The 20,109-nt window shown below is 35.6% G+C and overlaps 1 protein-coding gene across 6 annotated transcripts in view; it reads right to left on the reverse strand.

Annotated features, from left to right (window-relative positions):
* Positions 1-587: 587 nt before the first annotated feature.
* The window catches only part of ATP2C1 (ATPase secretory pathway Ca2+ transporting 1), an 82,138-nt gene continuing 62,616 nt past the window's right edge, over positions 588-20,109 (reverse strand). For 5 of the 6 annotated variants that reach the window (XM_080387204.1, XM_080387202.1, XM_080387201.1 and 2 more), the window contains 16 exons: positions 19,829-19,953; positions 18,477-18,574; positions 16,702-16,797; positions 16,504-16,593; positions 14,931-15,053; positions 13,143-13,299; positions 11,688-11,858; positions 10,628-10,725; positions 8,911-8,961; positions 7,969-8,135; positions 6,102-6,170; positions 4,738-4,854; positions 3,928-4,075; positions 3,209-3,304; positions 2,270-2,411; positions 588-1,419 (listed from right to left, as the gene is read on the reverse strand). In XM_080387204.1, the coding sequence (XP_080243330.1) occupies positions 1,283-1,419; positions 2,270-2,411; positions 3,209-3,304; positions 3,928-4,075; positions 4,738-4,854; positions 6,102-6,170; positions 7,969-8,135; positions 8,911-8,961; positions 10,628-10,725; positions 11,688-11,858; positions 13,143-13,299; positions 14,931-15,053; positions 16,504-16,593; positions 16,702-16,797; positions 18,477-18,574; positions 19,829-19,953 (1,885 nt within the window). In that variant the 3' untranslated portion in view covers positions 588-1,282. The remainder of the gene's footprint in view (positions 1,420-2,269; positions 2,412-3,208; positions 3,305-3,927; positions 4,076-4,737; positions 4,855-6,101; positions 6,171-7,968; positions 8,136-8,910; positions 8,962-10,627; positions 10,726-11,687; positions 11,859-13,142; positions 13,300-14,930; positions 15,054-16,503; positions 16,594-16,701; positions 16,798-18,476; positions 18,575-19,828; positions 19,954-20,109) is intronic. The other variant, XM_080387200.1, reaches the window with a different exon arrangement.

Below are 20,109 nucleotides of genomic sequence, written 5' to 3' on the forward strand. Positions count from 1 at the left end.
CTTTACATCTCCAACTCCCCCTAGAGATCCTAGACATCCTCTTTTCAAGATTGCCTAAGTGATTGTTTCTTGCATTTCCTCAAGGAATGACGAGTCCTGCTGTGATGAGAAGACACTAATGACAACAGCTGCAAGTCTATTTTGAAGAACATTTCCAATTAGTGAATAGTATTCAAGCATTATCATATCTTAATACTTTCAACATATGAAAACACAAATCTGTTACAATGCTTTTCTAGCCAGAAAAAGTCATTCTGTAGGTTAAATTTTTAAGTTAAACTACCAGTAAAAAGTTTATTTTTTATAGTCACAGTGAAAGAAGGAAGAAGGAAAATCAAGCTTCTTTTTCAAAGAAAGGGTGGGGGGTTTTGCCATTAGAGTGAGGATTAGTGCATTCATTTTCTAATTCAATACACTACAAGTCATTTCAACAGTACCGTCTTATAATCACTCAAGTGATCTAACAGTCATAAGCTAAAGTAAATATGAACAAGACATGAACAAAGACTGGATCTAAAATTGTATCAAAACAAGCATGCTAATCTGGTGTAAATGCCAGTTTCTTTTAAGACAAAGAGACAACACACTTTTAAGAAAGCAAACATTTACTTCAAATTGCAGTATAGGCTTTTCAATCATAGAATAAAGAAAAGAGAAACAGTGATCCAACAGCGGTCACATCCTGTGCAAAAAACCAAAACCTGGGATACAAAAAACTAGCACAAGGTACTGGAGCCGCTCACACATTGCAGGATAAAGTAAATAAATACAGTAGCTAGAATATGGCACTCTTGAGACAGACTCTAAACCCAGTGGAATGCCTCTGAAATATTTCTTTTATCTGTGTATTAGTAGCAAAGTCCCACCACCATAAAAGTAAAATAGTACAATGTTTTAAATAAAACCGAACTAAAATATTTATATCTAAGAGAAGGATTTTACAGTTATATCTTTTAAGTGCAGAAAATGGGACTTGGGCTTAGATCTTTCTTTAAATTAGACCCCACCCTCACCCCACCCCCGCAAAATCCCGTTCAATCTCAAAAGTAAATTTATGTTTGAGGAAAAATGTTACCAAAGTTGCATAATGTCATTTGTTACTCCCACAGGTGGAAGTTAAATTCTAAACAGTCTTGAAACATGAATGTTCATCATTAGCCAGTGAAACAAAGGACTTGTCAAAAGCCCTCAGGATTTCTTTATCCTCCAAATAATGTTTTGCTTTCTCCTACATCTTTAGACAGCAATCTCTAAGTTTGCAAACAAAAGAATGCAATATGCATCATACATCGAGAAAAGACGAAGTTGACGAAGAAGAACTTCCACGTTTCTGGATCTTTTCCTTGCTTCTTTCAAACTTCTTTATGATCTCAGTGACTATGCACACAGAGGAAGTGAGTCCCAGAAGAAACAGTAAATCTGGAAAGAGATAATTTGCTATTTAAGGCTGAGGGAACTTAAAAAAGAACAAGTCTATTAAGACTTTCAAATTGTCTCCCAATCATTGGAGAAGTTCAGGAGAAATAAAGCAAGAATCAATTTTTGCAACATAAGATTAACATGCATAGTTTAAGCACAAATCAAAAGTAGAGGCCATGGTATTTCAAACTTCTGATGTATTGCATAACCCTATTTTTATTAACACCTATGAAAACAAAGAACACTTAGCAACATAATTAACTTAATACTGAAAAAATATTAGTATCATCAGAAATAACACTTCAATAAAGAGAATTATATAAAAATATGTATTTTGTGACAATCATTTAATTCCAGAAAGCCACAAGATAATAAACGTCTTATGAGGCCAACAGCAGCATCTATAGCTGCTTAAAATCCTCATGTCTTTTTACCCTACAACACAATTAATTATTAAATAAGGGATCAAGGTTTCTAAATAAAGTGTTTATATTTAAAGAATGCTGAATAGCATTATTAACAGTGCTTAAAAAAACTTCAATAAAGTCTATGCTTAATTTTTGCCTACATCAAAACTTATGTTAAGAAACCTAATACATATAAACACCTATGAAATTTAAGAATGTGCTGATCAGTTGTGTACCATAAGCATTTAAATCATGGTTCCCAAAGAAAACATCTAGAAGGACCTTTCTTTTTTTTTTGGAGAGAGAGAAAAAAAACCAAAAGCCAGCAGGGTTTGTATTCCTGTTGTATGCAAACAGCCAGAAAGTGCTCTTACAGAACCATCAGCTAATGCATTTGCAAATTAATCCCTACTGTACAGTTTTGAAAAGGGAACTGTTCTTACCCAAGACACTCAGGCTCTCTGTTTGGAAAACCTTCTGAAGTGGGGGAAAGTAAATGACCAGTAATTGCCCCATTATAGATCCAAGGACGGCATAACAGAACATTTTGTTACTGCAAAGTCCAATCTCAAACACAGATTTTGTCTGTAAAGTAAACAGCACATTACACTGTAGATATAATCTTAGACAAGAAAATAATTCATGATTACAGTTTCTTTTCATCCAGATTTTTGGAAAAAATCTTGTTGACCTTTTATATAATCCAGAACAAGTTCTCTCTGCTAAACAGTACAAATCTTGTCTTCAGAGTCAAGAACCTCTATTTTGAGCTTTTCTGCAAGTACAGTGCATTAAGAAGACTCCCTCTACACTAGAAGGAAGTGGTTTTGTTGATCCTGATAATTCACATCAGAAAATACACTGCAAATTAGTGTAAATGTAATATATACTAGCAATGTACTTTTCTCCAACTAGCACAAGATTTCAAGATTTGCTTCCTTAAAACAAATATATAGACAGAACAGTTTAAGAATTTTTCCTTGGATTATGGGTTTAGGGTTACAAAATAAAGTTAAGGCCTTCCAGAAATTTCAGATTCTGGCTAGGATGCTGAACTAACAGTTTTCAAGGAAAAAAACCCAACCAAGTGTATACAGCAGTACAAAGGACCACTGCACTTCAGCTTTGCACAAAAACTTCCTTGCTTCTGTCAGGACGGAAGTATTACTACCAGCTCTGCATTGTGCAAACACATTAAGGAAACTAATACTTAGCTGTAATTCAAAAAATCCTACCTAGTAAATATGTGAAACTTTGAAGCTTAATAGCAGATATGAAGTAAATCTGCTGGAAAACATTTGAAATGAATGCAACAAGATCCCTCAACGAAAATTCTGCTTATTGTGTAAATACTATGTAAATAGACAATATATATCACTTACCTGAGATCTAGAACTCAAAGCATTGAACATATCAAAAAATACAAAACAGGTGAAAGTCATGGTTGTATCTCGAGGTGTTATTACGTTGTCTCTTAACTGCCAAAAGAAAATGAAATAGTTTTAGCATGTTTTAAATCCTCTGCAACTAAACAAAGTTATTACAACAATTCAAGTTCTACTAGCTAGTAAATGAAAGCAAAAGCAACTTGTTTGCCCCAAGCTAATTTAATAAAATCATACAGCAAACATTATGCACCTGTAACTTATAACAATTTGTAATTCCAAGCTATGATTAAATGAAGCCTCCTGACAAGCATTTATGCAAGCACATGCAATACCAAGAATTCTATGATGTGCTACCAAAAGTTCAAACATTTTTCTCTATTGGGAAAAGAAAGTCAAATAGCTGTTTCATAACAGTCTGGCTAGAAGATTTGTACATTTACTTTCTATGGGCCAAGGTTTCCCAAGTAGATTTGGGACCTGGAAAAGTCTGTCTTAAAATAGAGACTGGAGAATAAAACTGTATCCCTCATTTCAACAACTACTTTGAAAATCTTTCTTGCTAACCTGCTAGCTGAAGATTATTTAATAAGCATGGACAAAACTTGCAGCTAAGTTCATGCAAATTCTGAATTCCAACTGCTGGTATAAAAAGGACTTCTTTTAAATTAGAAGTTTACTTTGTTAGTGCTTTAAGTTTTGTATTTTTGTCATACCTCTCTCCAGAAGACGAACAGTGTCCCACACACGATAATTATTGATGAAACCAGTATTTTAACAATCAGGTTTTTGGTCAGAATGCTGTCCTTCAAATTTCTTGGAGGCTTCCGAATAACATCTTTATCCACAGGCTCCACCCCAAGACTTACAATTAAAACAACATCTTAGATTTTTATCATTGTAAAAATAATTCACTGCTTCTAACTTAAGGACCAGATTTTCTGAGTTGAAAGAAAGATTTTAATCTTCTCTCTACAGCCCAAGAATAATTTCATGCAAATAAGCACATATTTTCACTTTCTGTAAACTTAGTTAAATGTATTAGTAACAGGCAATATTCTAATACTGCAGTTTGAGAGTCCACAAACACATGATATCCGACCGTATTAAAATTACCAGATGTTAATTTTAAAGAAAGCTGCGGTATTAGTTACATTCCCTATTTCTGTTACTATTGTCAAGCTAGCTAAGGAATTTACTGCTAATTTCTTTCCACCTTCCCTCCACTATCTACTTGCAATGAAGAGGGTCAGAGGAAGAACCCAGAGGGAAGCCAGAATCCTGCATGCAAATTTCATGGGCATATCCATGCTCTTTAGGTATCCACACTGTCCCCATAATTATAATTAGATACTAAAACAAACTAAAAGGAATGAGCATAGAACTACAATGCAAACATTGTGATTCAAAGAAAAACTCTTGATGATTCAGAAGCATTTCACTGAAGTTTTCTTTATAAGCAACCATTTTACTTGCTGAAACAGAAGGACTACAGACCTCTACTGGAATTTAAAATAAGTACTTACCTTTGAGCTGGAGGTCCATCCATAATAATATTGATCCATAAGATCTGCATGGCATTGAGAGGGTTAGGAAAGTTCATTAATGTAGCCAGTGAGATTAAAGTCAGTGCTGCTATACTCCTGTTGAAAGAATCCATTTTTATAACTGTCAGCATGAAACATTTGTGAAGATCCACTGATAACTGCTTTGTAGTCAACACTTCAACTGCTTAAGAGTAGATACAGATTTTGACAGTGTGAATCATGACTGACATAAGCCTAGCTTTAAAGGTAGAACATGAATGAATTTAGATTATTCATCTTGACACAGTCCGTATTTAAACCAGCATTGTTTTGGCAATAAAAAGGCAGCAAATTTGTGTCTTAGAAGCCTCCCAAACTTTAAGATAACATTTCAGGGTTATCACTTACCTTCACCTAATTGATTTTTCACCGGGCAACTGGGTCCTTACTTTCATCGTGCAAGAAACAGAACTTCTAATTACAGTTTTGAAAAACAAATTGCTTTTACATCTTTGATGTAAACACAGCCACCCTGTGCACCTGTCACCATTTTGACTAATCAGTCAAGGCAAGGTACTACTCAAGCTTCCTAGAAGTACTTCTGCCACCCCTCATCATTAGCAAGATGAGAAGGCTAGGCAAAAGACTGGAAACAGATTAGCTGGTTGCAAGCCTGGTATTAGAAACCTCTCTAAATGAGTATGCACAAATTGCTTTCAGTGCAAGATTAAGTGGTTTCATAACCAACTAGAAGAGAGCAAGGCTTAGAGTAATTCCAAGTTTCGCGCTCTACTGAACCCTATTATGCTCTCCCGACAAAGGTGAACAGAAAAAAAAAACCCTAACTCATTCAGCAAAAATCTGAACTCTTGTCATCATGTACGTAAGACAAGAAACAGTTAGCACAGGAATCCTTATATGCAAGAAAAGTAATTCAGCTTCTCAGAGCTATCTCACTCCACAAACAAGTACATGGATTACAGAGAAACTAACCTCCCATTTCCCTGGTTTCTTCTATTTGATGTACATGTTCTGGTTAAGGAGGGAATGACTACTAACTTCTTTCTCCTTTAAACAAGGACCCAAAGGTAGCTATGCTCCATCCTCTCAATTACTGACTTTTTACATCTTAACAGGAAGAACTGTGACAAAGTTAGATGTCTGTTTATTGCACTATTTTCTGGTTCTTTAAAAATGAAACAAGCCACCAAACACAAATTACTGAATGTTCAAAAGCATAGCGTATCAGCATCCTATGCAAAATTTACGATGTTCACATTAATTTATGCAGCATCTACTTCATGATGCTTTAATTCATAATGTAGTTATAACCTTCTGATATTGCTAAATTTTCAAAAACTTACGTGCTCAGTTGAAATCTAACAAAATTTTTTATGTTATTATAAATTCCTTTACCCTCTTCAATTGCAGACCTGCAATTAAAAACAAAGAGTACATCACTAGACTAACGAGACTACTGCCAAAAAAGCTTAAAACAAATCAAATTTAATTAATTTAATTAAATAAACTAAACCAAATCCTTTAAGCAGCAATACAAACATCAAGAACAAATTGAGTTGAGGTTCTTGTAACTTTAGCAGTCAGTTTTTCAACTTCACTATGAGATTAATGACAAGGTATTTTTCCAGCTGCTTAACTTTCAAAATGAGGTATCAATAGTAAAATCTCCTCCTCGTCCAAGACTCACCATCATCCCTGATGAGGCCTTTCAATTCAAGTTAGATAATTAAAATAAACCCACACCCACACACTTTTACAAAACCATAGAAATACAGTATGACTTTAGAAGACCATGTATGTTTACTACACCAGAATGAAATATATATAGACCATCTTCTCAACCTCCAGCATGTGTTTCAACTTGCCTATCACATTATCATGACTATGGTAGTGCTAAAGTCTACTTTATCTAAAAATCTTTATCTAAATAGCTAAACCAAGTCTACTCTGCTGCAAATAAAACAGGTTTCTTCCTTCCATTCTCCCAATAGCCAAGAATAACAATTCATCAGCATTTCTTTTGTAACTTTTAGTACAAAAAGATTAAAGGGGTTGGAAGAAGGATGTAGAACTGTGGAAGCTCATATTTTTTCCCCCATTAGCGCTCATAACTTTTCACTCTCCTGTTGAGAGCTTCCCTGATGAGGTGAGCAAAACTGGGTAAAGCATTCCAACAAAAGCCTCATCAAGCCCAACTGAAGTACTTACCATAGATGTCCATCCTATGTACTCTTTTGAATAGCTTAATTATTCCCTTTGTTTTTTGCACAACAGCACATGGCTGTTGGATGAATTAGTATGGAAAGTTTTAAGTAAGAGATCTTCTGTTGGCATACTGCTGCCTACGTAGATTTTCTTACACTGTACTTCTGCATTTCACTTCTTCCCAAGGGTTAAGCATCATACTTTCAGACAAACCAAAGTGTTCTGAGATTGATGTATAATTTTGAAATGAAGCCTATCTCACTAGACAGCAGTTCAGCTCTGCCAACAACCACTACCTTCAAAAGTCAGATGGATTAAATTCAAAATGAGGTAAGTTTAGCTCTGCTCTCTTTGAAGTCAACCAAATAAAATAGTGAACAGCTGGTTACCAGAAGTTGGTAATTTATTTTCACCTGTGATACTTTAATAGCTTATATTCCTTTCCTTTTCTGAAACACTACCACATAGAGAGTTGAAAACGCAGCACTGTAAAATTTTTAAATAGAGAGGAATGTGGTCTCTTGTTCTTACATGTGATTCATGCTTCCAAAGTAAAAAATTAAAATTAAGATGAATCCTACTGACAGCTAACAGACTCACAATTCCACCTCAGTTACATTTCCAAATATGCTACTACCATAATTCTACATGGAGAAGCAGAAATACAGGTTAGCTTTTATAGCACACACATGTATAACCTCCTTTGTTACTTATATCTGATCTATGTACAAGACCAAAGTAGCAAAACTTCTAAATATGTAGATACATTCTTATATTAAGATACATAAAGAGACAGAAATGCTTAGCTGCTCCTCATACTATTATACTCCCAGATCTTTAAAAGGATAATATGTGTAATCACCATAAAGATAAAACTCCTGATTTAGTGGAGAACTCATTCACAGCTGCTACACTTACAAGTTTGGGGAATTCCTTTTGTTTTTAACTCAGACCACATTTCATTAAAACTATATAGCACAAGTTATGTACATAAATGCCACCTACATTATTGTCTGAAAATCATCATCCACAAGGATCATATCTGCTGCCTCTTTACAAACATCTGTTCCGGTTTGTCCCATTGCTACACCAATATCTGCAGCCTTCAGAGCAACAGCATCATTCACTCCATCTCCCGTCATAGCTACTACTGCACCGTTATTTTGCAGGGACTAAAGAAAGCGAAATCAATTTATAACAGGGATTGAAATAATCCATCCTATAAAGTTATTCTAGATACAAGGTTGGCGTCATTGGTCACCACCCCCACCCCTCCAATTTCTTACAATTCCACTGTAACTTCCTTAAAAGAAAAGCAGCAGCTGTTTGTATATCAATTAATTTTTATACAAGATATTAGATTAAACATCAGTTCATATATTCAAAGAGCGCAAACTGTAAAGCTAGGGTACGTAAAATCTGCCTTTAAGAGAAAGTAAAAAACCTCTAGACAGAAAGATTATATTGTATTTGCATTTTAACATTACCACCCTCTTACAATTCTTGATATATTCCAACTGTCTTAACATTTGACTTCCTTCTGCTTAATGTTGCTTTTCCAGTTCTTCCGATTGTTACCTTGAGTAGGTCCCTCTTCACTACCTTCTGAATAGAAGCATTACCTCAGACACAGCTTGAAATCCATGCCCTTTTATCTTGTTCTAAGAAGTATCAGAATATGGTTCTTTCATGTTCCTAGTCAATTCAACTGCTACATGACAAAACCTCAATCAGTCCCCACCTCCCTATATAAAGCATGACGCTGCCTACCAGCAGCTGCCTTTCCCCTGTGGGCACTATGCATTTCTCTAGGCAATTTTTTTCAAATACATTTCACTTTCAAATCAAATGCATTTCCGATTTCATATCGATACACTGCAGCATATTATAATTTAAGTAAAGGCACCACAAACAGTGTCCAGCATTCCAGCCTCTAGTAAGACATACCTTTATAATTTTTAATTTATGTCGGGGACTGGCTCTGTAAAACACTGCAACCTGTTAAAAGCACAATGAAGAATTAGTGAAAATGTAGACAAAATAAAAGAATCACACTGGATTCTATAAAGCCAGAGGATAAAAAAATACCATCAAAGGTCAACTGTACTCGTTAGCTCTAAAGTTGAAGCACCAGTAAGCTGCGTTTTTAATAGAGTGAAATCATTAATTCCAGAAAAGATTCAAAGTGTGTTCTGGTAAACAAAGTTGGTACTACTTATTTCAAGATACAGTATATAATTCAAAAAACTTCTGAAATCATGGAGCAACTGAGGTAGATAGATTGGGTTGCTGCTGGCCTTCCTGACTAAATTCATGCAGGCAATTGTCGTGCTGACTCTGCAGTTAATGTCCTTGTCTCTTATCAGCACTAGTGCCAAGCTACTCAGGACGTTTCAATTTTACTAGTTTACGTAGCATATTATTAACAGATCGAATTTTTAAAGCTAATTAATATAGATTTCATCTTAGAAGGATATATTAATTTTTAGATTTTTGACTCTAGTCTTCTCTGTAAATTTAAATTTCAGCATGTGGAATTTAGTTTTCCATAACCTTACTGTTAGCACGCACATGTATTTTTCCTTTTTAAGAAACTGGATAAGAAGTTGGACTTCTCAACAGCCACTTTAGACTGTACACAGATATCAATATTACTGGTTGATTTTAATTAATTCCTAGTAAGATTTTAAATAAATGCCTAGAAAATTAGTTGGGTCTCAGGTCAAACACGCACAAAGTAAATGTGTAGCTATTTCAGCTACTTAAAGTAGACAGCCCTTAAGAGCAAGTATTACCAAATAAACCAAAAATTACTATTTGCCACACAATTCTTTTTTTCGAAGTTTGTGTGACTCACCAAGGAAAGACACAAAGCTGTCATGCACATTTCTTGACTGTAAATACTGGCTTTTGTCTTGCTTACATCAGACTCAAGTATGCTGCAGTCTAATTTTGCAGTCTTTTGCAAACAGGGCAGCATTTTCATGCATAAATTCTGCAACATAGCCAAGGCTGAACCTGAACTGCATTTGATTATGCCTTCACATTTAAACTGACACTGGCTAATACCTTCAGCTTTTAATAATTAAAAATTATTAAACAGTAGCTTAATAAATAGACCCTTTCAAAATTCACAACCAATGACTTGATTAAGAATTAAGAATCATTAAAGATACAGACAGCTCCTTTTATGAATTACAGAAGGATGGACTGTCTGAACATACAAACTTTAAAGTTACACATATATGAGCCGAGCTACTTAAAAAAGTAAAATGGTCTAACACTACAAAAAGACAAAAAGGTGATGTCACTCAAAGTGAGAAGTGGCAAAATGCAAGTTCCAATACAGGCATTGAAAGGTAAAAACAAATCAAATCATTAAGAGATGCTCACTTAGAGAAAAGAGAAAACAAGCTCACTAAAAAAGATAAACTTGTGAGTTGAGAGAAATAAATTTCAGTACGGTTTTATGTCAAACAAAGATACTTGTTTGATCTGGGCCAGTTTCTGTACTAAAAGCCTCTAGTAATGTACTGTTATCATTTCTATTAGAACCACATTATTTGCATCTCAGAAGTTAGTTTAGCTTTCCACAGAAAAAAGCATTTCTCAATATAAAATATGTTCTTTATTGCATTTTAGTAAGTAGTATATCAAAACAAACCTTTGGCGTTATTTGAGAAAGCTGCTGAATATCCAAATCATCTATTTCTTCTCCAGAGATTGCCTGTGAATTTTTTGAATACAATCCCAGTCGACTTGCTGGAAATAAGTAATAAAAAAGGCATTGCAATAATTTACCCTTTTAAAACATTAAGTACCCAGTTTTATTTTTTTAAACCTACTATTTTCTGCAGCATTTCAGATTTTAAATGCCTGGAACAGAACATCTTAACACCTTACTGATTAAGTGTACTGAAGGGAATTTATCTGAACCCTTGAGTAACACATGCTACAAAGTATATTCTAATCTGATATTTCTTCCCTTACAAATTTTAGGACTAAAAAATCTGCAATTCATAATGCCAGGTATCATATAAACACAAGAGCTAAGTTATCTCTAAAGAATTCACAGTTCAAAAATAACAAAACAGAAAATGAAAAATGACATGGGGGAGGAAAGGGCGGAAAAAATCCTCTGACAGTACTGCTAATCTGAGAATATACTTTTCATGTGCACATTCAACAATTTGTTCATCATCCTGTATGTAAAAAAATAATATTCTGGTTAAAGTACTTTTACTTTTTACAATATAATACATTAAAGTAGCAGTTTGTTTGAATATTTATTAATTGTACTTAAGCTTCAAAAGTGCAATACATCCTAAATACTCATTATCACTGACTATTTTAGTTTCTCACTGTTTCTCCAAGACGGGCGTCTGAAAGCTGACGGTAGGGAGATTAGTGGGGGATGTAATAACAAGAATCAGAAATCAAGCATGTTTTAACAAAATACAGTACGAAAATGCATGGTTTCAGATAGCAAAAGTCATACATTAACCAAATTAGAAACACTACAGTTCAGGCTGAAATCAAAGGATCACTTCAGGTTAGGGTGCTGGGGTTTTGCGGGTTTTTTTCCTCCTAATTCCACTGTACCATATGTTAACCTAATACACAGAACTCACAAATGTTGGACTTAATACCTATGCTTTACAACAATTAGCTAGGCACTGCCAAAACAGAAAACAAGTGAAATGTGACAGGTGGACTATTCCTACCAATGGCAACTGCAGTCTCCTGTGAATCTCCAGTAATCATTTTTATTGCAACACCTGATGTGATAAGTGTAGTAACAGCTTCTTTTACACCAGTCCGTGGAGGATCAATTATTCCCACAAGCCCCAAAAAAGTCAGCTGTCCTAATTCAGGACCAGAAGCTAAGGCCAGAACTTTTAGGAGACAAAGAAAAAAGAAGGTTAAGATTTGAAATTAACATTTACATCAGCATTTAAAACAACTGTTTTAAAATAGTAGGCCAGCATAAAGCAGAGGGCAGGAATCACCATTTTTCTTTTTTAAACCTTGGTAGCAATGCCTATTATCGTCTGTATTCAGAATGGCCTACTTGGGTATATTCCTTTCTTGTAAAGAGCAGTCTTCTTACCAAATATACATATTTCAGGTTTTAAAGACAACTTTCCTGCTTATTCTCAGATTAAGGTGTTTATACTTTCACTGTGTGGAAGAAACAGCATCTAGCTTTGTGGTTTCTCTGTACATGCACAGTCTTTTATGCAAAACTATGAAAGGGAGGATCAGTTAATATGGTTATTTTCTGCTTTGTTTTTTTTTTCTTTTAGAGAAGCATATTTCATTTAGTACATGATGAATATTTTCTGGAATGTCTTTTACAGTAGGATATTTAATTCAAATATATTTAAGTGACATTAGAGTTGTAAGGGAAAAGCAAATCCACTTGTTCTAAAAAAATACCCTAGATTTTTTTGACAGTGGTCTGAAGCAGACAAAGAATGACTGTCCAAACAAAACTGCACAAAGAGATACCACTCTTAGCATATCCTCTCAGTTTCTAGAAATTTGCATCCTAGGAATTTCCTGAGCCACAGAGTACCCATACCTTAAAAAAATATAAAAATTAAAAAGCTATGGAAATTACTCAAGAGCCTAGAGGTCTCTTTACGGAGCTCAAAGCCAGCCACATATAATGCTTGCCTCCCAACACCTATCAGTCATGTTGTGAAAAATACTTTCAGTTATGTTTTAAAATCTACACAGCTTTTTAACATGAAAGGTAATTCTAATGGCATCTTCTGACCTATAATCAGTTGTGCTAGCCTAACTCAGACAGGTGCTGGAAGCCAAAGTAATAGAAAAAAGTATATTTACTTTGTAAAAAATCCACAGACATCTATGAGATACAGAAGCTATTAGGTAGCAATGTACTGTTCAGTTATGGTCACAGGTAAGAGATGACAGGAACCAGCAAGTGCCTTTTCTCACCCTTTGCAATATAATCATGTTACTATACAGGCCTTAGGCAACAGCACGTGTTTTTCCACTCCCTCATTTTGAACTAAGCAAACCTGTGGCCCTTACTGAACAATAAGAAAATTTCTAGTGGTTTTGGTTGTTTCTGTTTCTTTTAAATAATAAGCAGTGCCTTTTTTTTTTTAAAAAAAAAAGGTTATTCTGAGACACTGAAACATCCTTACCCCTAAGTCCTGCAGAGCCCATAGATGTCTTCTCTTGTTGATACTGCTCTCTCTGTTGCTGAACAAGAGGTAGGGTCTGCCCCTTACAGTTATATGATGTACAGTACCTAATGACTTGTTCGTAAGCACCCTTCATAAAGCAAACTTCAGGTTTGTCCTATAAGGAAAAAAAATCGTGTGCACACGTGTGTATGTATGTATATATAAATATACACACACAAGTACATAGACATGCACATGTAAGCATGGCATATCTATACTTGTCTATGAAGTCTTCAGAACATAATGTAAATCCAAGTTACACTTCCAATCCTAAAAATCTGTTGAGTATCTCTATACAGTGCATGTTCAAAAGTGGTAACGTTAAAAAGCCAAGCTAATAATTGATATCTCACTTCACCATACAAATTAGATGCTGCAGGTCACAGTTTATAGATTGAAGAGGCTGTGCAGAAGCCAGAAATCAAACCTACACAGAACATTAGACCTGAAGGACCTTTAGTTCACCATTTGACCAGCTGCACAGGTCATTAAAAATCACCTGCATCCTTTTACCATGCCTAACTCCTATAATATTTTCCAGATAGTCATCTAGCCTTGAGAGTTTCAATGGACTGAGAATCCACCACCTACCTGGAACACTTAACTCCAATGCTAAATCAACTCATCTCTTCCCTTCCCCCTTTTTCCATCAAGAATTGCTGCCTTAGGTCAATATCCAATCACTGATTCTCATCTTCTGTCCTGTTGAGCTAAAAAGCTCTTTAAATAGAGCTGTTTTATCCCTCTGAAGGCATTTATGCACAGTAATCATTACCTTAATCTTGCTGATAGGCTGAACTGATAGAGGTCTAAGTTTCTAAATCTGCTACATTTCTTAGCCTTCATATAACCTATGCTCCCTTTAAAACTGTTACCAGTTTTTCAACAATCTTTTGAAAAGCTGATCCCAAACCACAGACACAGTAAATCCTTACATGGATGAAAATTATATAGCAGTTACAAGGAAAATAGAAACATACTATCCATACAGACAAAAGAAGCCAAATGCTTTGTTTCCAAGGCAAAGATTTCACTGTGATACTTGAACCCTGTCAGCAAGCCTTTTTTTGGTCAGAAGTACTTTGAAGTCTTTCATAAGTCCAAGACTGTACATGCAACAACAGCCCTTATCTAGAAGGCTTCAGTTACCAGACTGGCAATGATGATGTCTCAGTTACTGTAACAAAAACATTTGGATTAGTCTAAATTAAATACGAATGCAAATATGTACGTGAAAGCCCCAGAAGACAGAAGAAGCGGTTAAAGAATGGTTTCTATTGATAATCCAGGACACTGCTGACATCAATAAAGTCTGCATCAAAACCAGAAAACCTGTGTTTTCAAACAAAAGATATTTTATAATCAAACATCAACACATCTTGCTCTTAATTAATTATGTAACTATGTAGCACTGAAACAGCAGCAGATTAGCAGAATTGCTTTAGATATTTGAGGGGGGAAGAGAAGGAAGAAAAAAACCCATCTAGGTACACATTAAAAGTCTCATGTATCAAAACAATTAAAATAATATCCCCGTATGCCTTTTACACAAAGACTTTCTTGTAATTCTCAACCTCCACTTCAGAGCTTGAAACTACAATTGTGTCTCTTATCAAACCATATTTCCAGGACTATGCACTACCACCAGCCTGCCATAACTTCTGAAGTAAAAACCTAGGATATTAACAAAGACAGATAACCATTCCACAGAGCCAGTGCACAATGCAAGAAGTGACTGAAGTTTACCTGCTGTGTTCTGTGAACACATTTAACTGCCATCCATTTTTGTTCCGAACTGAAGGGATATTCAGCCTTCCTTATGTAGTCTTCCTGGAGTCCATCTAAACCCATCTGTATAAACCAGAAGTACTACCACAATGTCAAGACCTTTTCTTTTCAAACAGGTATGCAATTTATTGACTGAGACATTTCAGATAACAATCATTACTTAGTTAAAAAACAGTTTCATCTCCAAAGTTGCTTTTGAGCACGCTGTTCCAGTTTAGACAAACTAGCACTGAAAAATCCTAGAAGTTTCTTTCAGGCCTCATCTGAAGTCAGACCATTTAACACTATATACTATCTTTGATCCAAAGATCTAGAAATACTTTGTAGATTATGACCATTCACAAACAAATCTTGCAATGGCTGACAATGTTGGTTTGACAAAGTATGTCTATCACCTCAGAGCATTATTTTTTTCCCCCCAGTATCTTCTGTGCAATTTCTCTGCTAGAAGGGCCTACAAAATTCTAACACAAGACTGTGGCAAAGTATGAGGAAGGCAAATCACTGATTTTAAGTTTGAATGACCCAACCTGAAATTACTTTTAGTGATCAGAATCACCCAAATATTTAATCTGAAACTAACCACAAAGACTCCAAACAAAATGCATTTAATTTCAAATGCTGTTATCTCCCCACCCCTGATGCAACTCACAGCATTCCATGCTCTACACTTAACTAAGTCCAAGAGAAGATGCCAACTAAAGAAGATGCAAAAGCAGCAGCCTGCTGTAAGCCATTCCTAAGACTTACACTGCACTTCACAACTCCTTCACTACCTCCCTTGCCAGCAACAGATGTGAGACACCCCTGTTGTTCCCAGTTTCTACGGGCTCTTGCCAAAATAACACCACTCTGATCCTCTCCAGTCAAAGACTGGGGACTTGGAATGAGTCTCAGCAAGAATATCGATACACCTCAGGCCTCAGCTACACAGGGAAGGACAGACTGTAAAGCATTAATCTCTCAAAGTTCGAGTTTATTCACTGTCACAGAAAGAAATTTTTTTTAAAAAAAAAATTAAGTGCCAAGATAGCTTGCCACATTTCTTAGTAGCTGTAATGGGTATATCACAGCATTATTAAAAAAACCCCCAAAACATTTAATCACAGTGACCACAATCCAAACTAACTGTACCCTGCACTTAAAGGGCCCTACAAATACTACAGTCACCACTACATCAGTTAACTTCTTACTGCTTCTGATGAGAACTGGGAAAGAGACAGCACAATCAATACTCAACAGGTGAATTAGCTGTGGCAGGTATGGAGACAGCACTAAGTGCAAAAAGTTGAAAGTAAATAATTCACTTAAGTTCTAAGCGATTTTCTCTCATCTTTTAGAACACCCAAAGAGTTCCAACAAGTAAGAAATTTAGGAGATAAGCAGTTGCAACACAAATCTAGGAGACTCAAAGGAGAAGAAAATGGCAGGGGGGCAGCGCAACATGGGGATGGGATGACCAAACCCACACCTTATTTCTACACACTTCCCATCTGCCACCTGATTCAAAAAAGCACCATCAAGTACGCACCTTCATAGCAAGTGCAATTAAAGCCCCTTCTGTTGGCTTCCCCATTAACGTGTTGTTTCTAATTAGAGCATCATTGCACACACAACCAGCCTAGAAGATAAGGAAGGGAAGGGGAGGAAACAGAATAGAGTAAATGCCATACAGAGTTCTTGAGTTACATCATCAATTAAAACTCACCTCTCTGTGCCAAGATCTTACCTCAACAATTTTGCTAATGGATGGGTTGTTATAACCGTGAATAACTTCACCATCAAGCATCACTTCTCCAAACCTGTTATAACCTACTCCAGTAACCTGAAAGACATACAGCCAAAGGTAGTATGCAATGTGATATTCACCAGGTTCAAACACTGTTTTAATCTCAGCTTTTTACTATAAACTATAGAAAATTTTTTAAAACGCCACCCACAATGACTGATTTTATCCAGTGCTAATGCACTCTCCTACTCAGCTTGTTATGTAGCAGATACCAGATTAAGAAATAAAAACTGAAGGCAAGTGAGTTTGATGAAATATATTAGAGACTAATTTTTTTTAAAGTAGCAATTTTATTTCTTAGCACAAATAAATGCAATGTATGTTGTTCCTTAAAGTATTAGGCAAACTTTCTATCTTTCTTATTTCTCTTGCTTTTTCATTTTTTCCTCCTATTCATCTTCATCCTGGTTAATAATGCATACCCCCTGCAGGGGAATGGAAGCACAGAGGAGAGTCCTACTTTCACCCAGTAAGAAAAAAAAAAAAAAAAAACAACAGCAACATAGTGGAACAGCCTTTCAGGTCTTGGAGAGCTAGAACCGTATTTTTAGTGCAGGGGTCCTCAAACTTTTTAACCAGGGGGCCGGCACGCGGATGCAGTGGCAGGCAGTCATCTGCGGCTGCTTGGTTTCCCCCCTCCGCAACCCCCGGCGGGGGGGTCTGTAAATACTGGGGGGCCCGTATCCGGCCCGCGGGCCATAGTTTGAGGACCCCTGTTTGAGAACATAAGCCAGGAATCCCATCAGGATCCTAAAAAAAGTCTCCATGTCTACAGCACTAACAGCCAAGACATTTTACAGTCATTTCAAGTTCTCTCATTTTAGGAAGGAGCAGCTGATTTGACCCAGATGTAAACAAACTGTGCTAGTACTAAAGAAAAAGCAATTACAGTATTCCTATAGATATCTAATAATAGAAAAATAAATAACAGGATATAATCAAACATCAGCAAATGACAGGAAAGAATAAGAAAAAGTGTCAGTATTTATGCCTACAGAAGACAATGACAAGATCCTCTTAACTGTATTGTGGGGAAAAAAAGCTCCGGTCAAGAAGAGTTCCAGAACTTAAGAACTTTTTTTAAAACAGTCCCATAAAACCAGATCTAGCTCCACACCTTGCTGCTTTTCCATTTCTGTTGCTTTTGATCATTTACTTCAGTCCTTGCAACAACTCCCTAACCTCAACCACCACTGTTTGATGTTTCATCTCCTGCTCCTACTTCCAACTTCATCCATCATGAAAAAGCAAGAATGACAGTATGCACTAAGTATGACGGTTCACAAAATAAATTGCCTTTCAGTCAAAAGGTGGATATCCCTATTTTAAATGTTTGTAACATGAAAAGTTTTTATGCACCTGCAACAGCGAAATAGCCTCAACTTTCTGTAATGAAGAGAAACACAATCTCTCAACTTGTCTTTGTACCATATCTCTGCATCTGTCTTATTGTGTCCTACAACCAGCTGGAGATTCAAGAACTTAACATAATACACAAAAAAATTCTTCTGTACCTAGAGAGGGCTTGGATAACACAGCTCAAAGGCTGCAATACTAAATGAAGAACAAATTAGCTGGAAGTTGAGGAACAGGAGTTTGGTGCAATAAATTTATGCTTTCTTAACTGATGTTTCACCTGCAGTGGGCTCAAGCATGTTTCAGCTCATACACACAAGTGAAAAGGAAAACTAGAATCTAAGAGTCTCACTACATACCTCAGCATGCTGCCCATCTGATGTAAAAATATGAGTAACAGTCATTTCGTTCTTTGTCAGAGTTCCAGTTTTATCTGAACAAATTACGTTGCAACAACCTGAAATAACCCATTAACATTTATAAGACAATGCTTGTTTAGAACAATGTAACTAGGAAGAACAAAGTATTCTAGACAGGGAAAATTTCTAGAAATAGTGCAGCTGTCAAAAAAAACCAAAAGAAAACAAGATTTAACAAAGACAGCCAATTTTAAATTATTAAAAAATAGCTGTACAAGGTTCTTCTCAAGTTTATCCAATAAATCAAAAAAGTAATTAAAATCCAAATTCACAACTTATCTGAAATACTTCCATTCACTACCTCTCCTTCACCTTATTCCACTCTATCTCAAAGTAGATTACTGAAACCTCAAATTGTAACTCCTGGTGAGGAGGAAAGCTAAGAGTCTGCTTTACAGCAGCCATTCTTCTTTATCAAAAAGTGCAACATCTAACACTAGCCACGTTTTCGTCACACAACTGTGACTGACTACTAAACCTGCAAATTTCAGTAAGATCGAAGAGATTACAGAAATGTGAAAATTGTATATGCCTTTTTAACTCAGGAAAAGGGTATTTTAAGAGTGTTGCAGTATCTTGATGTTTCTGGACACAATAGGTGAAATTGCAAAAGCAATGAAAAACCTTGCAAAACTAATGAATCTCTGCTAGAGGCACTGGAAAAAATATTTCCAAACTTCAAATGCCAAAAGAAATTCACATGCAGCAGAATCGTTTAACTTAGAATTTCTACTTTTTTTTCCATGCCTTGTGTTTTACATTTTATGACTGCAATGCATACAGAATGTTTTTAAGCTTTAACGTTTTTGAAGTTTTAATACGAGCAGCATAACACCCTGAAGGTGCATTATGATTAAAAAGCTTTTTCTAATATTAATATCTGGATTTGTTTGCAACTGTCACTATCACTCCTAAATTTACACCAAAAATTTAGTTTAAAAAAACATTTTACACATTCAACAAGAATGTCTTGCAACAAACAAGTATAAAGAGTATTCCATACATCCAATCACTCAGCCTGTTTAGAATACTGCTACTGTGGCACGTTATTAACTGACAGACTGTTTATTTCAGTTAACTATGAAAAACATAGTTAAAGGGCCCACAAAAACATAAACCTGAATTCTAACATTCTGTGTAAAATGCATTAAATTTAGAAACATTTTAAAGATAATGTCACGTTACCAGCAAAATAAGAATACCTGCTTTATTTTAACTATTAGTCATCAATATTTGTGTTGATTTCCCAACATTTGTATCAAAACACTATTTCTAAGTTAGTCTAGTCATACCTAAAGTTTCAACAATAGGCAGTTTTTTTACAATAGCCCTTTTCTTCACCATTCTCATCACACCAAGAGCCAGTGTCACTGTTACCACAATTGGGAGTCCTTCAGGGATTGCAGCTACAGCCAAACTGTAAGGAAAGTAAATACACAAATCTTGTCTTATAAGATCATACATGAATACATATGCATTTACACTTCAAAACATTGTTTCTGTAGGTGCCTGTTCACTGGGGTTGGAAGTTAAAGGAATCAGCTGCCATGTGAATCTAGTTGTATATCATTCA

This window comes from Falco punctatus (genome assembly GCF_963210335.1).
Source record: "Falco punctatus genome assembly, chromosome: 4".
Classification (NCBI taxonomy): domain Eukaryota; kingdom Metazoa; phylum Chordata; class Aves; order Falconiformes; family Falconidae; genus Falco; species Falco punctatus.